The 22859-nt window shown below is 42.8% G+C and overlaps 1 protein-coding gene across 5 annotated transcripts in view; it reads right to left on the bottom strand.

The window, feature by feature from the left end:
- DOT1L (DOT1 like histone lysine methyltransferase) overlaps positions 1-22859 on the bottom strand; it is a 94739-nt gene that overhangs the window by 29452 nt on the left and 42428 nt on the right. For all 5 annotated transcript variants that reach the window (XM_036399282.2, XM_054517345.1, XM_054517346.1 and 2 more), the window contains exons 8-16: positions 22756-22811; positions 19459-19538; positions 17858-17926; positions 12711-12817; positions 11685-11726; positions 9861-9944; positions 7501-7735; positions 6502-6615; positions 1746-1837 (exon numbers count right to left, since the gene is read on the bottom strand). In XM_036399282.2, the coding sequence (XP_036255175.1) occupies positions 1746-1837; positions 6502-6615; positions 7501-7735; positions 9861-9944; positions 11685-11726; positions 12711-12817; positions 17858-17926; positions 19459-19538; positions 22756-22811 (879 nt within the window). The remainder of the gene's footprint in view (positions 1-1745; positions 1838-6501; positions 6616-7500; positions 7736-9860; positions 9945-11684; positions 11727-12710; positions 12818-17857; positions 17927-19458; positions 19539-22755; positions 22812-22859) is intronic.

The following is a 22859-nucleotide window of genomic DNA, read 5'->3' as shown; positions in this document are numbered from 1 at the left end:
TGATTTCAAAATCATTGTTAGAGAGGGATTTTTATTGTACTTGAAAACCTTCCTGTAAGAGGGAGTTACTGAACAGACCATACCAGCCCCTCACCCAGCCAAGTTCTGCCTCTGTCAGGTTTAATTTGCCATGTAACACTCCATAAAAAAATATTTTCATACTGAATTCCTCATTTTAACGTTTAAAAGTGTGGAGCAGCTGTTGGACAGCAGCACCAAGTGATGACTTTTCCACACCCCTGATTCATTCTCTGTGCAGGGCACAACCCTTGCACACCATCATTTCATTTGTGCACGAGACAAGTGCACTTCATGCTGACTTTCCTGACAAGTGCAGAACAAGCAGAAAAATCTGCTGCTTAAGGAAAAAGATGAAAGTTCTAAGTGCTGATTGACTGTGAAAGCAAATGGAAATAACCACAGAAAAAGAGGTTTCCATGAACACCAGAGCAGCACCAACCACTTCTCAGGAAGGAACGGGGTGGCAAAAGTTAATTTCTCTCCTCTGGAGAGTTCCCAATGTGGAAAACACGATACAAAAGCCCTGTGGCTTTTTTCTGACACTCTCACAAAGACTACAGAGTAAGGAAAGCTTCCACAGGGAATGCCAAAAGCTGGACCTGGACAGAATTCCAGACTGCTTTGGGTTGGGAGGGACCTCAGAGCCCACCCAGTGCCACCTTTACCATGGCAGGGACACCTCCCACTGTCCCAGGCTGCTCCCAGCCCTGTCCAGCCTGGCCTTGGGCACTGCCAGGGATCCAGGGGCAGCCACAGCTGCTCTTGGAAACCCATTCCAGGGATGGATTCCACAATTCCTGATTCCCAATATCCCATCCAGCCCTGCCCTCTGGCACTGGGAGCCATTGCCTGGCTCCTGTCCCTCCATGCCTTGTCCCCAGGCCCTGTCCAGCTCTCCTGGAGCCCCTTTAGGTCTTGGAAGGTTTTAAGTGGAAGTTCAAGCTTAACTCTGAGCATTATGGGGAAAGCTCCTCCACAGAAGCAGCAGAACAGACTCATCAGGGCTAATTGATAAGCAATCAAATCATTCATCACTGAGACAAAGCAAGACAAGGAGGAGTTCAGGCAGGAGATCTCCCCCTTCTGCTGGTGGCTCCATGGCAGACAAACACCCCAGTGCACAGCCCCAGGCCCCTCTTTGCCTTCCCACCTTTCCCAGTCCATGATTTGGGACATTTACACTTTGCCCATCAGTGCAATCCAACCCATTCTGATATCAATGCCAAGGATGCTGTGCTAAATCCCCACAAGCAGTGATGACACTTTGGGTTTCTTAATCCAACTGCAATGGTTCTTTAATCCAGAATTCTATAGACTGTGGTTCATAAAACCCTGGAATTGGTTTGGGTTGGGAGAGACCATCCCTGGCAGTGCCCAAGGCCAGGCTGGACAGGGCTGGGAGCAGCCTGGGACAGTGGGAGGTGTCCCTGCCATGGCAGGGCTGGCACTGGGTGGGCTCTGAGGTCTCTCCCAACCCAAACCCTTACAGGATCCTCTGATTCTAAGTCAGCACTGTCAGGGAACAGGGGAGGTGCAGCTCTCCCATTTTTGTGTGATTTAAACACAAAAAAAATGAGTTTAGCAACAAAAATCCCCTGGCAGTTGTTCATCCTAAGCAGGACTGGTGTAAATGCACACAATTCCCATCTCCAGCACTTTCCCCACATCCAAGGAACTTCAGAGTCTGGTTATTTTGTTTAGAAATGTGAACAAGTGAGACCCACCTTTTCCTGCTCCAGTAACTGTTGCAGGCTTGCTTTGTACTGAGGAGTTTTCATGTATGCCATGAACTGCATGTACTGGATCTTAAATGAGTCTGCAAAATAAATCAGATGAGAAATTTCAGCAGGGGTAAATGCCCTGCCCCTGTCCGCCCCTATTTCCCCTCTGGCCACCTCTTCTCATTTGGCTTTCCCTTGCTTTTGAAATGGACTCAAAGTCAGAATAAGCAATTAAAAATGGAAATAAAATAATAAATAGAAAAAAAAAAAAAAAAGAAATAAATCAGATGAGGAATTTCAGCAAGGTAAATGCCATGCTGTCCCCTGTTTGTCCCCAGTGCCCCCCTGGCCACCTCTCCTCATTTGTCTCTCCCTTGCTTTTGATTTGGACTGAAATCAGACCAAGCCATTAAATATGGAAATAAAATAATAAATAAAAATAAATAGATAAAATAAATCAGATGAGAAATTTCAGCAAGGTAAATGCTATGCCCCTGTTTGCCCCTATTTCCCCTCTGGCCACCTCTTCTCATTTGGCTTTCCCTTGCTTTTGAAATGGACTCAAAGTCAGAATAAGCAATTAAAAATGGAAATAAAATAATAAATAGAAAAAAAAAGAAATAAATCAGATGAGGAATTTCAGCAAGGTAAATGCCATGCTGTCCCCTGTTTGTCCCCAGTGCCCCCCTGGCCACCTCTCCTCATTTGTCTCTCCCTTGCTTTTGATTTGGACTAAAATCAGACCAAGCCATTAAATATGGAAATAAAATAATAAATAAAAATAAATAGATAAAATAAATCAGATGAGGAATTTCAGCAAGGTAAATGCCATGCTGTCCCCTGTTTGTCCCCAGTTCCCCCCTGGCCACCTCTCCTCACTTGTCTGTCCCTTGCTTTCAATTTGGACTCAAAGTCAGGCTTAGCCATTAAAAATGGAAATAAAATAAGTAGATAAAAATAAATCAGATGTGGAATTTCAGCAGGATAAATTCCATGCCCCTGTTCACCCCTATTTCCTCCCTGGCCACCTCTCCTCATTTGTCTCTCCCTTGCTTTTGATTTGGACTAAAATCAGACCAAGCCATTAAATATGGAAATAAAAAAATAAATAAAAATAAATAGATAAAATAAATCAGATGTGGAATTTCAGCAAGGTAAATGCCATGCCCCTGTCCGCCCCTATTTCCCCTCTGGCCACCTCTTCTCATTTGTCTCTCCCTTGCTTTTGAAATGGACTCAAAGTCAGACAAAGCAATTAAAAATGGAAATAAAATAATAAATAAAAATAAATAGAAAAAAAGAAATAAATCAGATGAGGAATTTCAGCAAGGTAAATGCCACGCCCTTGTTTGTCCCCAGTTCCCCCCTGGCCACCTCTGCTCACTTGTCTCTCCCTTGCTTTTGATTTGGGGTTGAAATCCATTGAGGATGGAAAATGGAAGATGGAAATAAAATAATAAATAAAAATAAACAGATAAAATAAAAATAAATCAGATGAGGGATTTTAGCAGGGGGCAAATGCCATGCCTCTGTCCACCCCTATCTCCCCCCTGGCCAGTTGTCTCCTCACTTGTCTCTCCCTTGTTTTTGATTTGGACTCTAAGTCAGACAAAGCCACTGAGGATGGATTTAGGAACATGCTGAAAATGGATTTAGGAACATGCTGAAAATGGATTTAGGAACATGCTGAAAATGGATTTAGGAACATGCTGAAAATGCCTCTCCTGGCACAAAAGGAACTCTTGGATCCATCAGGTCCCATGGAAACCATGACCCCATCCACCCTGCCTCAAAACATTCCACAAAATCACTGCTTTGCCACAAAATATCCTGCAAAAATCACTTTTGCCACAAAATATCCTGCAAAAATCACTTTTGCCACAAAATATCCCTCAAAAATTAATCTTTGGCCACAAAATATACCTCTAAATCATTCCTTTGCCAAAATATCCCTCAAAATTCCCAATTTTGCCACAAAATATCCCTCAAAATCACTCTTTGGCCACAAAATAGCCCTCATAATCACTCTTTGGCCAAAATAGCCCTCAAAGTCACTCTTTTGCCACAAAATATGCCTCAAAAATTATTATTATTTGCCACAAAATACTCCTCAAAATCACTTTTGACACAAAATATCTCTGAAAAATATCTTTTGCCACAAAATAACCCTTCAAAAAAAAAAATCACTATTTTGCCACAAAATATCCCACAAAAATATCCCTAAAAAAATCACTCTTTTGCCATGAAATAACCCTTCAAAAAATCACTTTTGCCACATAATATTCATCAAACCTACTCTTTTGCCACAAAATATCCCTCAAAAATCACTCTTTTCTCACAACATAACCCTTCAAAAAAAATCACTCTTTGGCCACAAAACATCCCTCAAAATCACCTTTTTGCCACAAAATATCCCAAAAAAATATGCCTCAAAAAAAGATATCACTCCTTTTGCAACAAAATATCCCTCAAAATTACTCTTTTGCCACAAAATAACCCTTCCAAAAAAAAATCACCCTTTGGCCACAAAATATCTCTCAAAATCACTTTTTTTGCCACAAAATATCCATTTAAATGCCTCTTTCTCTCTCTTCCACCAGGAATCAGCCATGACTGGCACAAACTCAGGAGAGCCCAAGGTAAGTACATCTCTGGACCCTTGGTCCCCCTGTGCCACATCCCCAGGGCATCCTGGGCTGGCCCCTGGCAATGCCAAAAGCCAGGAACAGCTGGGAGGGGACAGGAGGAGAAGATCAAACAAAAAAAGGCTCCAGGTTTTTCTTTCATCTCCTCCTGCATTTTCCAACCACACCTTTGTGAGCTCAGCCTCTCACACAGGGCCTCGTTTATGGGCCCTGAGCTCAGCAGAGGAATTGGAATGGTGGCACCAGGATATTTTATGAAAAATCCCTTTCCCAGGGTTTTGCTCCTGAGCAGCTTCAGCTTCCCCATGTTTGATTCCTCTAGAATAAAACCTGGAAATTGTTTATACAAACATGTAAATAGTTTTTAATTGATGGCTAATCACAGCCAGCTGTGTCAGACTCTCTGAGTCTGTCATAGGTTTTTATTATTCCTCTTGTCAAGCTTTCTGATATTTTCTTTCTCTTTCTTTAGCATAGTTTAATATATCATTTGCATATTATAATGTCATATCATATGATGTAATATGATATACTATATTACATACTATGATATATGATATACTATTATATGACATAATATAACATAATATAACATATATTATATCATAAAATATCATATAATATCACATAATATAATGAGATGATGATGCTATTATATGATATCATATGACATATGATATCATATAATGTAATAAATATAACATAATATAACATAACATAATATAACATAACATAATATAACATAACATAATATAATATAACATAATATAATGTAATATAATGTAATGTAATATAATGTAATGTAATATAATATAATGTAATGTAATATAATGTAATATAATGTAATGTTATATTATATTATATTATACTTCATTATATTATATTTCATTATATTATAGTCTAACATATAATTTATATAATGTAGTATGATATCATGTAATGATATAATGTGATATAATGTGATGTAATGTGATATGTTATATTATATTATATTATATTATATTATATTATATTATATTATATTATATTATATTATATTATATTATATTATATTATATTATATTATATTATATTATATTATATTATATTATATTATATTATATTATATTATATTATATTATATTATATTATATTATATTTTTTAATCAATTTTCTGAAAACTTGAAATTAATTCTCATTTTTCACCTTGTCTTGAAAACCCTCACAACACCACAACAGAGTGGTGTTCCCCAGGTTTAAGAGCATGGTTTTATTTCAAATAAAGCTATTTCTGACTAAATCCTGGCTCACTGCCTGTTGTGCCAAAGGAGAACTGAAACAATATCAGAGAATAAATGCAGAGTGAAACACCAGCTTCAGCAGGAGGGGGGACTTGTGGTGCTGCCCAAGGATGTGCCTCAGGTTCTGAGTTGTTGCTGGAATGGTTCTTGAGGTATCAAAAGTCTTTTTTCTTAGCTTCATGCTCGAAAAAGAAGTTGGGATTCTTCAGTTCTGGTTCTCAAGGCTGTTTATTTTTTTTTAAACTTTTCCATTCTTTCTCTGCCCTGCTGAGATCTGTCCAGCAGGTTGGGCTGTGGCACAGCCACTGCCCTTGGGGTGGTGTTAACATTTTATACTACAAACTACGTGTACTTTATTTACAATAAATTTCCAATACCTATCACCTATGTTAGACAGTCTGTCTCTACTCTAAACCAACCCAGAAGTGCCACCATCACAGCAGAAGATGGAGGGCAAGAAGAAGAAGAAGGAGAAAGAAGGACAGGACATGTCCAGATTCTTTTATCTTGCTTCTTTAACCCCCTTTCTAAAAACTCCAAAATTCTACATTTTCACTTGGTAATAAATTACCTATCATTCTGTTTAAACTCTTGTGGCTTGTAACTCTTCACACAACGTTGGGAATTGTTTCCATGGGCTAAAGTGGAAGGCACAGGTGTTTGTGACTCTGTGCCAAGGTCTCTGAGCTCCCTGCCAGGGTCTCGAGTCCTCCAGGGCAGCCAGAGCAATGTCCTGGGTTCTGACAGATGTGGGGCAGGCAGGGGAAGGTGGGGAGGAGAGAATCCCCCTCCTGCCCCATAAAAAAACCCCAAAGGGGGGTGGGCAGGCCTTACCTAGCAGCTTCTGTAGTGCAGGGGGGGTGGGTGTCACCAGGAGCTGGTTGGACGAATGCCGTTGCACTTTAGGAGGTAGTTGGAAAAATGGGCTATGAGGTGACTTGTAGGCATCTGGAGAGACACAAACACAACCTCAGGTCAGCACTCAGTGTTTGGGACAAGGACAAGAGCTTTGCCACTGAAAACATAGCACAGAATCCTGAAAACATGGCACAGAATCCTGAAAATATGGAACAGAATCCTGAAAATATGGAACAGAATCCTGAAAATATGGCACAGAATCCTGAAAATATGGCACAGAATCCTGAAAATATGGAACAGAATCCTGGAATTGGTTTGGGTTGGGAGGGACCATCCCTGGCAGTGCCCAAGGCTGGCTTGGACAGGGCTGGGAGCAGCCTGGGATGGTGGAAGGTGTCCCTGCCATGGCAGGGGTGGCATTGGATGGGCTCTGAGGTCTCTTCCAACCCAAACCATCGTGGGATTCTGTGATTCTAAGTTCAGCATTGCCAGGTGGAGCACAGACAGGGATTTGTAATGAGATCCAGCAGCTTAGTCCATCACCACAGAGCTCCAAAGATGTCCACACATTGTTCCAAAGTGCTTGGAAGGGTCTCTGTGATCCATCCTAAGAGCAGCAGCTCAGAGAAGGCAACAGCCCCAGCTCCTGGCTGAGTACCCACAGACAGATCCCACCCCCAGCCCCATTAATGCATTAATCACCATCAATCACCATGAATCCCACCCCCAAACCATCAGAACATGAATGCCACCACCATTAACACATTAATCACCATCAATTCATTAATCCCCCCACATCCCCATTAACACATCCATCACCATCAACCCCACCACCATCACCTCAAGGGCAGCTCTGCTCTGGTGACAGCAGGGAAATTATGCCACGAAATCCAACTCAACCTGGCAACAAAGGACAAACCAGCACATCCAGAGCTTCAGAGACTGCTCCAGGCTCTTGCACACCCCTGCACTCACCCTGAGGAGAGGATGAAGATGTCTGGGAGACAGTCTGAGCATGCAGAATTTCTAGTGCAGTTTGGTTCTTCTTGGTCTTGCGCTCAGTGCTCGCCGTGTTCATTTTCTTGGGGCGCCCTCGTTTCCTCCCTGCCATTTTCCTGCCCTTCTTACTCAGCTTCTTCTTCCTGGCCTTGGAGGGAGATGGCTTTTTAACAGAATTTGCTGCAGCCTTTTCTTCTTCAGCACCAGAATCCTGAGAGATTTTGAAAAAATTTGGTCATTTCTACCTCCATGTGCAGAATTCCTAATCAACAAACATTAATAATGGTGTTTCATTTCTATCAATGAAATACATTTCTGATATATATATATATATGTGTATATATATATATATATAATATCAGATATAATGGTGTTTCATTTCTATCAATGAAATACATTTCTGATATTATATATATATAATATAATAAGTTTTAAAAGGTAGCTTTACAAAAAGGACTAAATACTTTTGAGTAATTAAACTATGAAAGATACATTGTAGTGGGACCAATGAGGGGTAATTTTAGATGTTTGGCTTTAAGGCAAATATGATATATCGGAAAAAATGGTGTTTCATTATTATTAATAAGGTCTATTTCTGATATGATATATAAATATATATGATATATCATATTTATTATTGAAATCTATCTCTGATATGATATATACATAACATATCAGAAAAAATGGTGTTTCATTATTGTTATTGAAATCTATTTCTGATATGACATATAAATGATATATCATATCAGAAATAATGGTGTTTCATTTTTATCAATGAAATCTATTTCTGATATTATATGTATGTGATATATCATATCAGAAACAATGGGGTTTCATTATTATTATTGAAGTCTATTTATGATATGATATATAAAGGATATATCATATCAGAAATAATGGTGCTCCATTTTTATTAATGGAATATATTCTGATATTTTTATATATATATATTATATATCATATCAGAAATAATGTTTCTGAAAGGAAACTGAGGCACTGTAGTTCAATAACTTGCTTGGGATAAGAGTTGTTCCCAAGGGGTTGTGCTCATTCTCTTCTGGACTCATTCATTGTGGGAAATGGATTTGTAGAAAATTTTTTAATTTTCACAGTTTGTTACAGTTTCTGACAGTTAAATTTTGACAATTTTAAAGTTTGACAAAAGGCTTACATAGTGTGTATCTCTATGTAAATTTTGACATAAGAAATACTGACTTAGAAATGCCATGGAATAGGACAGACATTGTTCAGAGAGAAATGGAACTAGAAACAAGTTTTAAAAGGTAGCTTTACAAAAAAGACTAAATACTTTTGAGTAATTAAACTATGAAAGATGCATTGTAGTGGGACCAATGAGGGGTAATTTTGGATGTTTGGCTTTAAGGCATTTACAGCATGGTGTGGCTAAAGCTGATTGGCCAAGAGATGCTTATAATGTATTGAAATTAGGAAAAAGTTAACTTCTGATTGTGATGGTGTCAATTAGAACATCTGTATTGTCTCACCCTTCACATGAGACTAAAAATAGAATAAGTTTTTAAAGCACCTCTCAGTTGCCCCATCTCTATGTCAGAAAAAAACTATTCCAAGAAATCATTAAAGAAAAGAAAATGCTGAGGGAGGGGAACTTCAGGCAGGGCTGGATGGGATCTTGGCAATCAGGAATTGTTCCCTGGCAGGGTGGGCAGGCCCTGGCACAGGGTGCCCAGAGCAGCTGGGGCTGCCCCTGCATCCCTGGCAGTGCCCAAGGCCAGGCTGGACAGGGCTGGGAGCAGCCTGGGACAGTGGGAGGTGTCCCTGCCATGGCAGGGGTGGCACTGGGTGGGCTTTGAGGTCCCTTCCAGCCAAACTGTTCTGTGATTCTGTTAAATCTGTACCTGCTGTCTAACAAAAGCTGATTATTCATCCTTCCCTGACTACATTCTTCAACTGAATTTCACTCAAATCTCAGAGCACAATCAACACTTTATATTTTTGGCCATGAACAGGCAGTGCATTTCTCACAGCATTACCCAAGAAAGGAAATGAGTCTCTGCAGAAGACTCAGCACACTCTGAGCTCCATTCAGTGGGCTGTGACTCAGGGACAGCTCTGCAAACTCCTGCTGGATGCAAGCGAGGGTGGACAACCAACTATTCATCTTGCAACACCTTTTTTTTTGTCCTTCCAGAATTAGTGGTGCAACTCCCAAGAGCAGCTTTTATTAACTCACTCCATCATATTTTTGGGCACAGCAACAGCTCCAGAGTAAAACCTTCCCACAGAGGCTCCTCCTGACTCAGAGCAGGAGCTCAGGCACAGGAAGCACTCAGCACCCACAAATGCAGGATGCTCACCTTGTTTTCTTGGACCTTCGTTGGAGTCGTTGTGTTACTTTTGTTTTCTCTTTGTTGACGACGTCTAGCTGCCTCTTGTTCCTCCTGGGGACAAGGGAGGGGACATCTCACCATCTGCTCATGTTTTATCACTTTGTAAAACAGATCACCTTCTTTCTCAGCTTCATTTTCCACAAGAAAAGGGAACAAAATTCCCCTTGGCTCAGGACACACTCAGGTGTGAACAAATCCTCTTCCACCTCCAGAGGGGATTAAATCTCAACCTCTTCCCATATTCTCCCCTCCAAACCCCACACTGCTGTATCAGATTTCATTTTAAATAATTTGTTTCATCATCATCATCATCATCAATAATAATAATAATAATAATAATAATAATAATAATAATAATAATAATAATAATAATAATAATAATAATAATAATAATAATAATAATAATAATAATAATAATAATAAATTTTTGTTAATGTTATATTATTATTATATTAAAATTGTTAATATTATTAATGAGTGTTATTATTATTATTACTTAATATATAATATGTAAATAATATGGTGAAATATATTAAATATAGCATATATACATAATCATGATTAAATAATAATAGCAATAATAATAATAACACTAACAATAATAACAAAAACAACAATAATAAGAAATAAATAAATATATAAACTAATAATAATAATAATAATAATAATGATGATGATGATGATGATGATGATGATGATGATAATGTGCACTTTAATAGCTTCCCACATCCCCAACATTTCGTGGAGACACTTTAGAAATCTTCCATGACTGGAAATGGCAAAGCCATTAATCATCATCTCATTCAACTTCAGCCAAGTTTATTGAGGTGACTAATAAAAAAGCCAAAAAAAAACCCAACAACTTTTCAGGCTGATTTTCTCCCATGCTGACAGGAAATTTCTCTGTTCAGAGAAAAATCTCTTTTTCTCTCAGACAAAACAAAACTTCTTTAGGACAGGAAATTTCCAAGAGAGCAGTCAAAGCCTTTCCTGCACCTTCCAGAGGTTTAAAATCTGCTTAAGATTTCTGGCAATTCCAACACTCCTTTGATTTAAACACATTATCAACCAAACCAGTGGCAGGTCTAAGTGTGAAAAGCAGCAAAGGCCAGAAGTACCCTGATTTTATTTTTTTTTTCTCTAAGAAATCTTTTTTGCCCCAAATTTGAGTGGAGCAAGCAATCTGAAACAATTCCCTTTCAGAGCCCCCATGAGTCTGTTCTTGCAGAGCCAGTCAGCCTGAGGATGAACACTCACCTGAAATTTTAAATTAAGTGGCCTCACTTAATTCTCTTCCTGGGAATCCATTGATTATTTCAGGTTAACCCCGCCCTGCACAGTCCCAAAAACTCTCTGGCATTTTAATTCCACGTGTAACAGCCCAGACTGCAGCAAATGACAACTCACTCTGTGCCTCCAATGGCACATCCCAAAAGGAACATTTCAGAGCATTGCTCAGCTTCATTTCAGGAGCTGAGCACTGGGACATATTGAAACCATCATTCCCTTCTTTAATTCCAGTTCTTTAATGAAGAAATAGCTCATTACAGACCTCCAGTGCAAGGTAAAAGCACCTTGGGGCTGCCCCATTAATTCTCTATTAGAAATCCCTTGGACATGATTGAATTAGTGCTTGATGGCATCTGAGACTTCCCTTCAGTTAGCTCCATGTTCTTTGCCTAGCAAGAAAATCTGATTTCCAATCAATTCTGTCCACCTGTGATTAAATTCCTCACAGTGCCTGCTCCCTTACTCTGAGTTTTCTACAGAAAATGATTGAAACTTACTTACCCTGAGTTTTGGATTTTTGAGACTAGAAAAATAGTTTTCAAGCTGAAAATAGAAAGAGAAGAGAGTCATCCTCAAAACCATGACAGATGAGCACAGAAGAATAAAATATTAGCTTAAAACAAGTGCAGAACTGCAGCAATTCTGACTGCTTTGCTCTGATAAGCTCCATCAAGAAGCCATTTACATTCATTCCTTTCAGGCACCCAGCCTGTTGTGTAACAGGACATAATCCACCCTCTACAAGGTTTTATCATCCCCACCACTCCTGGCCTTGTTTTAAAGCTTTGTGTCACATATCTCCCCTCAGCACAGGCTGATTTTCAATGAAATTATTTGCACTGAAGCTGCTGCACCCTCGTACTCCACCATTTATCTGCACTCTGGCACATTCCTGAAGAAAAGCTTTATTAGACTACAGCAGAGGAAGGAAAGCAGCATTATTATCCCACTGCAAAAACCTTAGGGTGGGATAAATTATTTGTCCATGAAATTTTTAATTTCCAAAGGGTTTTTGGGTTTTATGAAGGATTTGGAGGCTTTTTGGTGGGGGTTGGTGTTTTTTTGGTTGGGGGGGGTTGTTGCATGGGTTATTTTTTGTTATTGGTTTAGTTTTCTTTAATTGAAAAAAGCCCAGTGAATGCATCATCATTGTTATGGAGCTTGGGCTGCTTCTACAGCAGCTGAGAATTTTACTAAAATTGAGATTTACTGGTTGAATATGACTGAATGAAATGGTCTGTGCATCACAGAGGAATCAAAGCCCCACTGAGTATTTCCTCTGTGAGTAAAGGACAGCAGGAGAGTCCAATTCTGAGCAGCTGCAGAAGGAATTTTATCAGGGAATCTCTGCAGCTTCATTAAACCAGCACTGCCCTCAACCCCAGGGCGGGTGTGCAAGCCTGGAGCAGGCAGTTTGTACACTCAGGTGTGTAAACCCACAAAGGGACAGGAACAGAAGCCCCAGGCAGAAGGATGTGGAGCTGGAAGTGCTGCCAGGAGCAGGGCACAGGCAGCCCTGGTACTCACTATGGTTCTGTCAATGGTGTGCAGGTAGTAGGAGACTGGCTTCCCCGTCCAGGACACAGAGCCCTTCAGTGGTGACAGCTCCACAACCCTCATGATAGTGCCAATATCTGTGGGAGGAGACAGGAGCTGGTTAGGGGACACAGTGAGGATTTTGGGCTGAGACCAATGGCACTCTCAGCACTAAGGTCTCACCCTGCCATCCCTCCTTTGCCACAGCTCCCAGAGCAGCTCAGCACCCTAATTTTTCCCTCAAAATTTCACTCAAAACTCAGAGCACAATCAATATTTTATATTTTTGGCCATGAACAGGCAGTGCATTTCTCACAGCATTACCCAAGATGATGTGGGTGCTGCACAGTATGCCCACAGTGGGATGAACCTCCTTTGCCACAGCTCCCAGAGCAGCTCAGCACCCTAATTTTTCCCTGCACAGATGATGTGGGTGCTGCACATATCCCCACAGGGGGATGAACCAGGCCCCAAGCATCTCCATGGCTCCAGCTCCAGGTGCTGCCTCCGTGCCCAAAGCAGAGCCAAACCCAACCTTGGCCCCGCCGCAGCCTCAGCCTCTGAGCAAAGGGGATGCTGCAGGCTCCTGGCTGCTCCCAAAACAGTCCCAGAGGAAAAACACGTGCAGGAGCACACGTGTGAGGAAGAGGAGGATTTGGGGGGGTGGCTAGCACCCTGTTTGCCCTGGCCCCGGGCACTGGGGCGTCCGTCAGCACACGGAGCCTGGGAATGTCGGTGGCTGAGTTGACTTTGGCATTTCCCACGGCCTGGAGGGCATCCAAGAGCCCCATTCCCCTGTGTCACTGCCCCTGGCACCCCTGGGCATCACGGGTGACACCAGCCAGGCGCCCACTGCAGTATTCACACACCCTCTGAACAGAAAGAGACACCATTCTCTCTCTCAAGTTTTTTTCCTGGAGAAGCACAGAGGGAAAACAATTCTTATCTCATGTACTGCTCCTCTTGTTTTGTGAACATGTAGAATGTGTTAGAAGATTATTTACCTAAAAAAAATTTAATTATTAGATTCTAGTGATAGTGTTTTAATTCATTAACCAATTAGATCCATGTCTGTGTGTCAGGACTGTCAGGTGACAGTCACAAGTTTTCAATAGTAGCTAAAAGTTAGAAGTATTATATAAGAAATATAATTAATAAAATATATTATATGATGTGATATAAAAAATATAATATAATTAATATATTATACTATGATATGATAGGATAAAATATAGTATAATAAAATGTAATGTAATATAATATAATATAATGACATGTAATGTGTCATATTATATTATATTATATTATAGTATAGTATATTATATTATAGTATAGTATATTATAGTATATTTTGGAATATAATATAATATAATATAATATAATATAATATAATATAATATAATATAATATAATATAATATAATATAATATAATATAATATAATATAATATAATATAATATAATATAATATAATATAATATAATATAATATAATATATAATATGGTCTAGTATTATATGGTATGATATAATATGATATAAATATTTTCATTACAGTATAATATAGTTCTAATAAAGCAAGTGTTTACATTCCAGAGCCATGGACTCAGATGCCAATCATTCTCCTTCGTCAGGAGTGCCCTGATTTTACAATAACCAACACAGGGAAATCTGGTTTGCAGATCCTCCAATAAAACACTGCTGGGAGTTTGAAGGGAATTTCTTCCTCTCTTGCTACGTGCACCCCACAGGAAAGCAACATGTGGGACATGTACCTTTGAGCCAGCCAGGCCAGAGTGAGTTAGTTGTGGCCAGCAGAACTGTGTCCCAGACTCTTTTCCAAGGAACACCACATGTGTGTGACAGGGATGAATTAAAGAGCCCCAGCACGTCACCAGCCCAGCCCCTGTCAGCTGCAGCTGCCCTATATTTGGACTGGGCACAAACATGTTTTGGGTTTGCTTTCTTGTCTATATTTGTTTTGTTCTCCAGAATTAATAGCTTGGGGATGTGCCTTAAACATTCCCACAAGCACTGAGCCAGTGGCAGGGCTGCAGGAGAAATTATGGCACGTTTCTAATTAAACAAAAATGACCCAGAAGAGGCCAAAAGTAAGGTTTGGGATTCAGTAACCTCAACCACTATTTTAACCACATTTTAATACTTGTTTTCATTTGCCCCAACTCCTTCCACATTTCCACTTCTTCCCACAGATGGAACTACTAAGGACAAAAGTGGAATTGAGGGAACTGGTGCCTCCTTCTTAAAGCTTGATCTCTCCCAGGGTTTTGTATAAATTATTTAAATGTTCATACTCCAGATCAGAGTATTTGACAGACAGGTGAGACGTGACTCAAGGCACGCTCAGGCACCAAAAAAAGCCTTGAAGAATAAAAGTGTTATGGAAACCCTGTGGGGCAGCACAGAGGCAGCAGAGCAGTGACATTCCCTGCTCCATGAGCAGGACCCTGGCCATGCTGGGGACGGCATTTCCCTGGCAGTGGCACTTGGAACAGGACACTGGAACAAGCCCCAGCCCCAGCACACCCCACACAAGCTCATTTCATGTTGGTGTTTCCCAACATAACACGGTCTCAAAAAGGGATTAAGCCCTAAAACTTCTTCACACAATTCTCCCTGTTTGTAGCAGACTAAGGTAATTTTTTTCAGGGCCTTTTATCTGAATCCCTGGAAGTTTCCTACTGGCAGAAGCTGTTGGCTCTCCTTTTGCTAGAGCCTCTCACCCATCCAAAGTCCAATTAATCATCTCAATATAATTTTAACATCAGCATTTCCATTCAGCATTAAATAACAGCTGAGATCTGAGAGTTCAGCATTCTAGAAAACATCCCAAATGAATCCAGGCTGGGCTGAGAGCTGGGATGGAATAAAGGTCTGGCTCAGCTGGCAGAGGCAGCCAGGGCTGCTCTGAGGTGAAACAGCAGCACATGCTGGCCTCAGTCTCCCAAATGCAGCAGAGAGAGAAGGGAATGGGAAAAATCCAGGAAAAGAAAAGGTTTGAGAGTCCAAAGCCCTGTATTTTCTTGGGCAGGTCTGATTAAAACATCTCCAAGTGCATTTTTGGATTTTCTCAAGCTCTGGTGGGCTCTGCAAGAGGGCCCAAGCTTCACTTAGGGTCTCTTTGCCTCATTAGCAAACTGACAGCCTGGTCCCAGCTCTCCCAGGCCTTGAGGAGTTCCAGGAGCATCATTCCAGCCTTTTTCCCTTTTCTTTTCAAGTTCATGCCTCCAAAGAATTGGCAGTCCAGCACCCAAGTTCCAAAGCACCAGAGGCCCCAGACGAGAATTTCAAACAGGGAAGAAAAGTGCAGGTTTGGGTGCCTGATGTGTAGTACAGCCACAAGAATTCAAGCTTAAAAATAACTCCCAAGGGCTCAATTTACTTCATGACAGTCCAAAAATTACTGTTCTTCAAAAGCAGTTTAGGCCAAAATTAGACAGCACAGCTTGAGATTTGGAACTCACTGAGTTGCTCCCCACGTTTGCACAGGGAGGGAATGAGGGGGTTTGATTTAAGGAAAATTTAGCACTGGAAACAATAAATGCATGTAAAGCCCAGCTTGGACTGCTCTTCTGCTTGAGAAATTTAATTTAAAAACCTGAACTGAAAGGGACCCACAAAGAACATCAGTCCAGCTTCTGCACAGACACCCCAGTTTCAACAGTCAAAGTCTGAAAAGGTCAAAACCAAGCACATGGAATGTCCCAAAACCTCCTTAAACTGCAGCCCATGTCCTTACAGAGGACAAGGCTGCCAAACATTGAGTCTGGACTGTTCACAGGAGAAGGAAACCACGACCCTGTGCTGCCAATGAACCAGACCCAGGGCCTGGGTGTGTCTGGGAGAGGTTTGTTTGCTCAATGCACAGCACAGGAGATGTTCAAAGCTCAACATTTCACACAATCCTGGAATGGTTTGGGTTGGGAGGGACCTCAAAGCCCATCCAGTGCCATGGCAGGGACACTTCAACCATCCCAGGCTGCTCCCAGCCCTGTCCAGCCTGGCCTTGGGCACTGCCAGGGATGCAGGGGCAGCCCCAGCTGCTCTGGGCACCCTGTGCCAGGGCCTGCCCACCCTGCCAGGGAACAATTCCTGATTGCCAAGATCCCATCCAGCCCTGCCCTCTGGCACTGGGAGCCATTGCCTGGCTCCTGTCCCTGCAGGCCTTGTCCCCAGTCCCTCTGCAGCTCTCCTGGAGCCCCTTCAGGCCCTGCCAGGGGCTCTGGGGTGTCCCTGGAGCCTTCTCTTGTCCAGGTGAGCACCCCCAGCTCTCCCAGCACAGAAGCAAAGCAGATTATTCCAGTCCCCAATTCCTGCTTCCAGCCCTGCTTCCCCAAGGACTGAACACATCTGAACCCATTTCTGCTCTCACTGAAATCAAGGCACTGCTCCAATCCCTTGGCTTCAAGTCACAGGGCTTGGGATCTGCCAGGGGCTCTGAGCTCTCCCCAGGGCCTTTTCTTGTCCAGGTGAGCACCCCCAGCTCTGCCAGGGAACAATTCCTGCCCAATATCCCATCTAAATGGAATTTTTTCCCATCTAAATGTCACTTTCCCAGTGGGAGCCATTGCCTGGCTCCTGTCCCTGCAGGCCTTGTCCCCAGTCCCTCTGCAGCTCTCCTGGAGCCCCTTCAGGCCCTGCCAGGGGCTCTGAGGTGTCCCTGGAGCCTTCTCTTGTCCAGGTGAGCACCCCCAGCTCTCCAGCCTGGCTCCATGACCTCTAAGCCTTAGGAATCCAGGAATCCTGCCTGGTGGGATTTACCTGCCTGGATTTAGGGTATAGGGAACTCCCCTGTGAGTCAGGGCTGCTCTTTGTGGCTCCAGGAATGATTCACACCCTTGAACTCCTGATTTCTCTGCACATTGATGGAACCAACATCAAAACACAGCAGCACAAACCCCATCAAAAGTGTCTGCTCCTCTCTTTAACTTGATTCTAAATTGATTTTAAATTGTCCTCTCCTCTTTTTAAATTGATTTTAAGTACCTGTCACTTGGTGTGCCCTAACAATCCAACAGCATTTTCTACTTAAACAACTCTAAAATGCAGTAACACCCCCCAGACATTTTCAGATAATGAACATCCACGACTGTAATGAACAATAAAAAGGGCAATCATACCACTCAAGTTTCGACTGTTAATTCTAAAATTTAGAGGTGCAAAAGGTTTTGAGGACACAATTCTCCCACCTGGAAAAAGAAGAAAAAAAAACAAAAAACAAAGAGCTCCATTATTTGTTCTAGAAGTAACTACTTATTAAATATAATCTAGTACAGAGCCCTAAAGAGCAATCCTATAAAACTGCCCCTTGTATAGCATTAAAAAATAAATAAATCCCTTAATTCTCATTCTGAGAGCCCCAGGAAAGCAAATCCATGATTCCTGCCAGGTGACACCTCAAGGATCGTTTAAAATGACAGATTTGAAGCACTTGGAAAAAAAAAGAGCACGTTAATTCTCAGTGGCAATCTAAAGAAATTTCAATTATCTCCATCCTACTTGGGATCTTTTAGACACAAGCCCCCAAAGCCCTTTAATTTAGAGGCCACGAATCTTCATTCCATGGATATTTGGGGTCATTGAGCAGACCCTGAAGCACACTCTGGGAAGAGAAATCAGGTTTCATCAGTGTAAAGGGTTCTTTAAACATCTCCACCTTCCCACTGCTCTCAAGCCACCATTAAACAAGTTTGAAAACTGAAAAACAATCCAGTTAAATTAAAGAAAACAGCTTAAGTTTGGAGGTTTTATGGTTTGCAGCAGAGCCCAAAAGTCACATTATTTATTTCAGCACAAAGCTGTGCCATGGGAAGCCACAGCTGCTTTGTTCACACCACATATTTTTCTTTTCAGAAATTGTTATTTCTGTCATTTCTGCCACAACCCAGTAAAATTGTTACTTTTCCCAGTGGTTAAGAGCAAAGAAAAGACACTCAGGGCAATGGAGAGGCCAGGATGGGGTTAGGGGCTGTCCCCAGGCTGCAGTGTGGCTTCTCAGGAGCACCCAGTGACACTGTCCCAGTTCTTATGGAATTGTGGAACCATTAAGGTTGGAAAATACCTTTAAGATCATCATGTCCAACCATCAAAGGCCATCCCACTAAAGCCTGTCCCCAGGTGCCACATCCCCACAGGTCTGGAGTATTTCCAGGGATGGGGACTCAAACATTTCCAAAATCAGGAGTTAACACCCTGCTCTAAACGAGCCAGCTCTGAACAGGAGAAGTGAATTCTGGAAGGAATTACAGACTGGCCTTCCAAAGCTGTGCCTCTGCAGCCAAGAGTCATGGAATGGCTTGGGTTGGAAGGAGTTTAAAGCTCACCCAGTGTCACCCTCTGCCATGGCAGGGACACCTTCCACTGTCCCAGGGTGCCCCAAGCCCTGTCCAGCCTGGCCCTGGACACTTCCAGGGATCCAGGAAGTTTGGCCTTGGCTGTTGGGTGTTTTGTGGGCTCCCAAAAGAGGGAAGGATGGATCAGCAGCTCCTCCCACCCCAGCCCTGCTGCAGTTTTCCCAGCAGAGGGGATGCTCCAAGGAGCCAGGAGGTGTGGGCAGACACCAAGGGGGGAAGAACAAATCCCACTGTGCTGCAGCCCCTTGGCCCCAAGGCACAGAACAAACCCCAAGGCCTGGCTTTGCCAGGTGTAACTGAGCCCCCCTCCCACCCCAGCTCCCACAGGAATCAGGAAACAAGGAGGAAACATTTCCAGTTGGATTTACCTTCCTTCATGTTGGCAAAGCGCTCCTTCAGCTGGTGATCCACCTCAGGCCCGAAGGCAAAATTATTCACAAAAATAACACTGCAAAACAATGATCCAGTTAAAAATCAGGGAGCCAGGAACACCCCACAAGGATCCCCAGCCACACCACAGCCACTGGGAGCCTTCCCAGCCACTCCTGCCATGGACAAACCTGCTTGTCCCAAACTCTACAGCTCCTGTCACCAAAAACATGGAGAGCAACACTCAGCTCTTCATCCTGCTACTTCTTGGTGGGGATTAAAATCTTACAGCAAAACATCACAATGTACTTTAGAATAATAAAATTATTTGGTTGGAAGGAACCTTAAAGCTCATCCAGTGCCACCCCTGCCATGGCAGGGACACCTTCCACTGTGCTCCAAGCCCTGTCCAACCTGGCCTTGGACATTTCCAGGGATCTGGGACAGCCAGAGCTGCTCTGGGCAATCTGTTTCAATTCCAGCTCCAAATTCCCCATAATGCCAGAAGACAGTGACCTCTGAGCACATTTTCCCAGTCCTAAACCCAGCACTTCAGCCCTACCCACAACAGAGGAGTTACATCTTTGCTTCTGGGTTAAGAAATTCAGTGAGGGGAGGGATTGTTCCTGGAAAAAAGCAATCATGGAAACAAAGAAATCTGCACAGAGGTAGAATCCCACAAATGATAAAAGGGCTTGGGAAAGAAACAGAACATGCCACAGATTAAAAAAGAAAAACACCCTTTTAGTTTAAAGGTCTAATCAGCCTGGCCTAATTGTAAATGGTGCCCAGGCTGCAGCAGGAGTCCTCAACACCTCTTGAAAGTGGTTGAGCTCCCTGCTGAATGAACATGTCAGGCCTTGGCATGGAGCTCAGGGCAAGGTTCTTCCCCCCGAGGCTGCTGGGCACTGCCCAGGCTCCCCAGGGAATGGTGCCAAGGCTGCCAGAGCTCCAGGAGCCTTTGGACACAGAATTCACAGAATTCACAGAATTCACAGAATCACTGGGTTGGAAGAGACCTCCAAGATCATCGAGTCCAACCCAGCCCCAGCACCTCAACTGAGCCCTGGCACCCAGTGCCACATCCAGGCTTTGTTAAACACACCCAGGGATGGGGACTCCACCACCTCCCTGGGCAGCCATTCCAGAGCTTTATCTCCCTTTCCATGAAAAACTGAAAGAATGATAATTTTTTCCTAATATCCATCCTATATTTTTTCCTAATCCCAACCTAATATCCTAATTAGGTTTTTCCTAATATCCTACCTATAGGATAGGATCTCACCAACTTCCTAATATCCAACCTAGATTTTTTTCCTGATACCCAACCTGTATTTCCCTTGGCACAGTTGAGGCTGTGTGCCCTGGTTCTGTCAGTTCCTGGAGAAAGAGTCCAGCCCCAGCTGAGCACAGGCACCTTTCAGGAGCTGCAGAGAGTGATGAGGGCACCCCTGAGTCTCCTTTTCTCCAGGCTGAGCACCCCCAGCTCCCTCAATTGTTCCTCACAGGGTTTGTGTTCCCAGCCCCTCACTGACAGAGCCCTCAGGGCTGCTCAGGGTGGGGTTGTTGGGGTGGCTGTGCAGGGACAGGGGCTGCACTGATCATCCCTGAGGGTCCCTTCCCCTCAGAATATTCCAGGATTCTATGAAGTGTAAAATCCATCCTGGTCTATTGTTCCCACATGAAGAACTGATTTCTTTGCAGGAAAATTCCCTTCCCAGTGCCTCCACACATGAAACGTGTTCAACAAGGACACAGGGAGTTTAAGAGCAGCACTCAAAGCTATTAAAAACCACGAATGAAAAAAATGTTTATGCACCAAGGGAAAAAAACAGTTATTCTTGCTACGCCTTGCTCTTGGAAATTTGGGAAACCCTGCCTGGCAAGTAAAGCTAGCAGGGGTTTCTTCCTCCTCCTTCCCATGTGCCAAAAGAAAAAAAAGGCCTTGCAAAGGAGCCAAACATATTAATGGGACTAGAAAACATCCAGGACAGGAAGGGGAAAAGCCAGAGCCTGCAGATGTGTTTTTATAGTGTTCACTCTGGCACAGGAACCCTGAATCCCCTCGGGCTCAGCCTCCTTCCAGGAGGTTTTGCCAAGCCACAGGCACAGGGATCCCCTGGAACACACAGGGAACCATGTCCTGGTAGCAGCCCCATCCCTGGAAGTGTCCAAGGCCAGACTGAACAGGGCCTGAGGTGCAGGAAGCTGCCAGAGGTGGCACTGGATGGAATTTAAGCTCCCTTCCAACCCAAACCATTCCAGACTTCCCAGGTCCTGCCCCAGAGCGAGGTGGAGCAGCACTGAGACACACAGTGAGTGCCATGCCACACAAACCAAACACCTCCCAGCACTTCTGGGTGCAGCCAGAGCTCCTGCAGCCAAAAATGTCTCTAAAAAATTTCAATTAATTCCGAGGAAAGTTGCCCGGGCAGCAGAAGATTGTGCACTTGGAATAACAAGCAACAAAGCCAAACCCAAGTGTGCTGCAAGGCTGGGACAAGTCTGTCCACAAATTAAAAGGCACCTCCAGAAGAAAGTGAGGGGCAGAATCGTGCAGGAGTCACCAGCCTGGCAGACGCCTCCTCCAGGCTCTCACAACCAGAGCTTTGGGAGCCATCCAGGAATTGCCACAGCTCCAAGGCTTTCAGAGCTCTCTTTGACAACTGCCTTCCATTCCCCCACATAACAGGGTGGCCCAGAAGGTCATATAAAAATAAAGAGGGTTTTTTTTTTTCTACCCATAAGGCTGAAAGAATGCAAAGCTTTAAAAATTCAGATGACTTTTATTGCTTTTAACAAATTTACTCCCTTTCTGCTCCCTCAGAAAGGAGCCCAACCCTCTGCATTTAGTTCTCCACGTAAATAAATCTTCAAGACAATTAGTTTAAATGAACCTTCTTACAATTTAAGTTGAAAGAAACTCACTTGGGTCTTTTCCTTTTTATTAGAGGGAAAGTGAGCCTGTGTGCCCCAATAGCCAAGAGAAGGAGTGTTTTGCCAGAATCCCTGACATGAACTATAGGAATATGCAAAACAAATGGAGGTTTGTGCTCCTTTTATAAGCAGAATTTATCTTGGATACACCCTTGTATGGAATATCATGGGATATGCACTCCAAGCCATTCTTCTAGTCAGAAAACAGGATCTAAAGAGGCCACTGTAAGAGTTGGCAGATAGACTTTGGGTATTTGCTATGGAAATTCTATATAAAAAGCTGGCCAGCCTCCCAATTTCCATTATACAAACTCCCAAATATCCAGCTCAGAAAGCAGCATTCAAGTGCTGTACTGTACCTTGTGTTTGCAATCCTCTCCCTCCATTCTTCTGAGAGGAAGTCACCTCTTTCCAGCTGAAACAAGACAAAGAACAGAAACACAGAGGGGTTAACAGGGCACCC

The sequence above is a fragment of the Molothrus ater genome, chromosome 26, assembly GCF_012460135.2.
Source record: "Molothrus ater isolate BHLD 08-10-18 breed brown headed cowbird chromosome 26, BPBGC_Mater_1.1, whole genome shotgun sequence".
In the NCBI taxonomy this organism is placed as follows: Eukaryota; Metazoa; Chordata; class Aves; order Passeriformes; family Icteridae; genus Molothrus; species Molothrus ater.
Note: the sequence above shows the minus strand (reverse complement) of the source record. Positions and strands in the feature narration are given on the sequence as shown.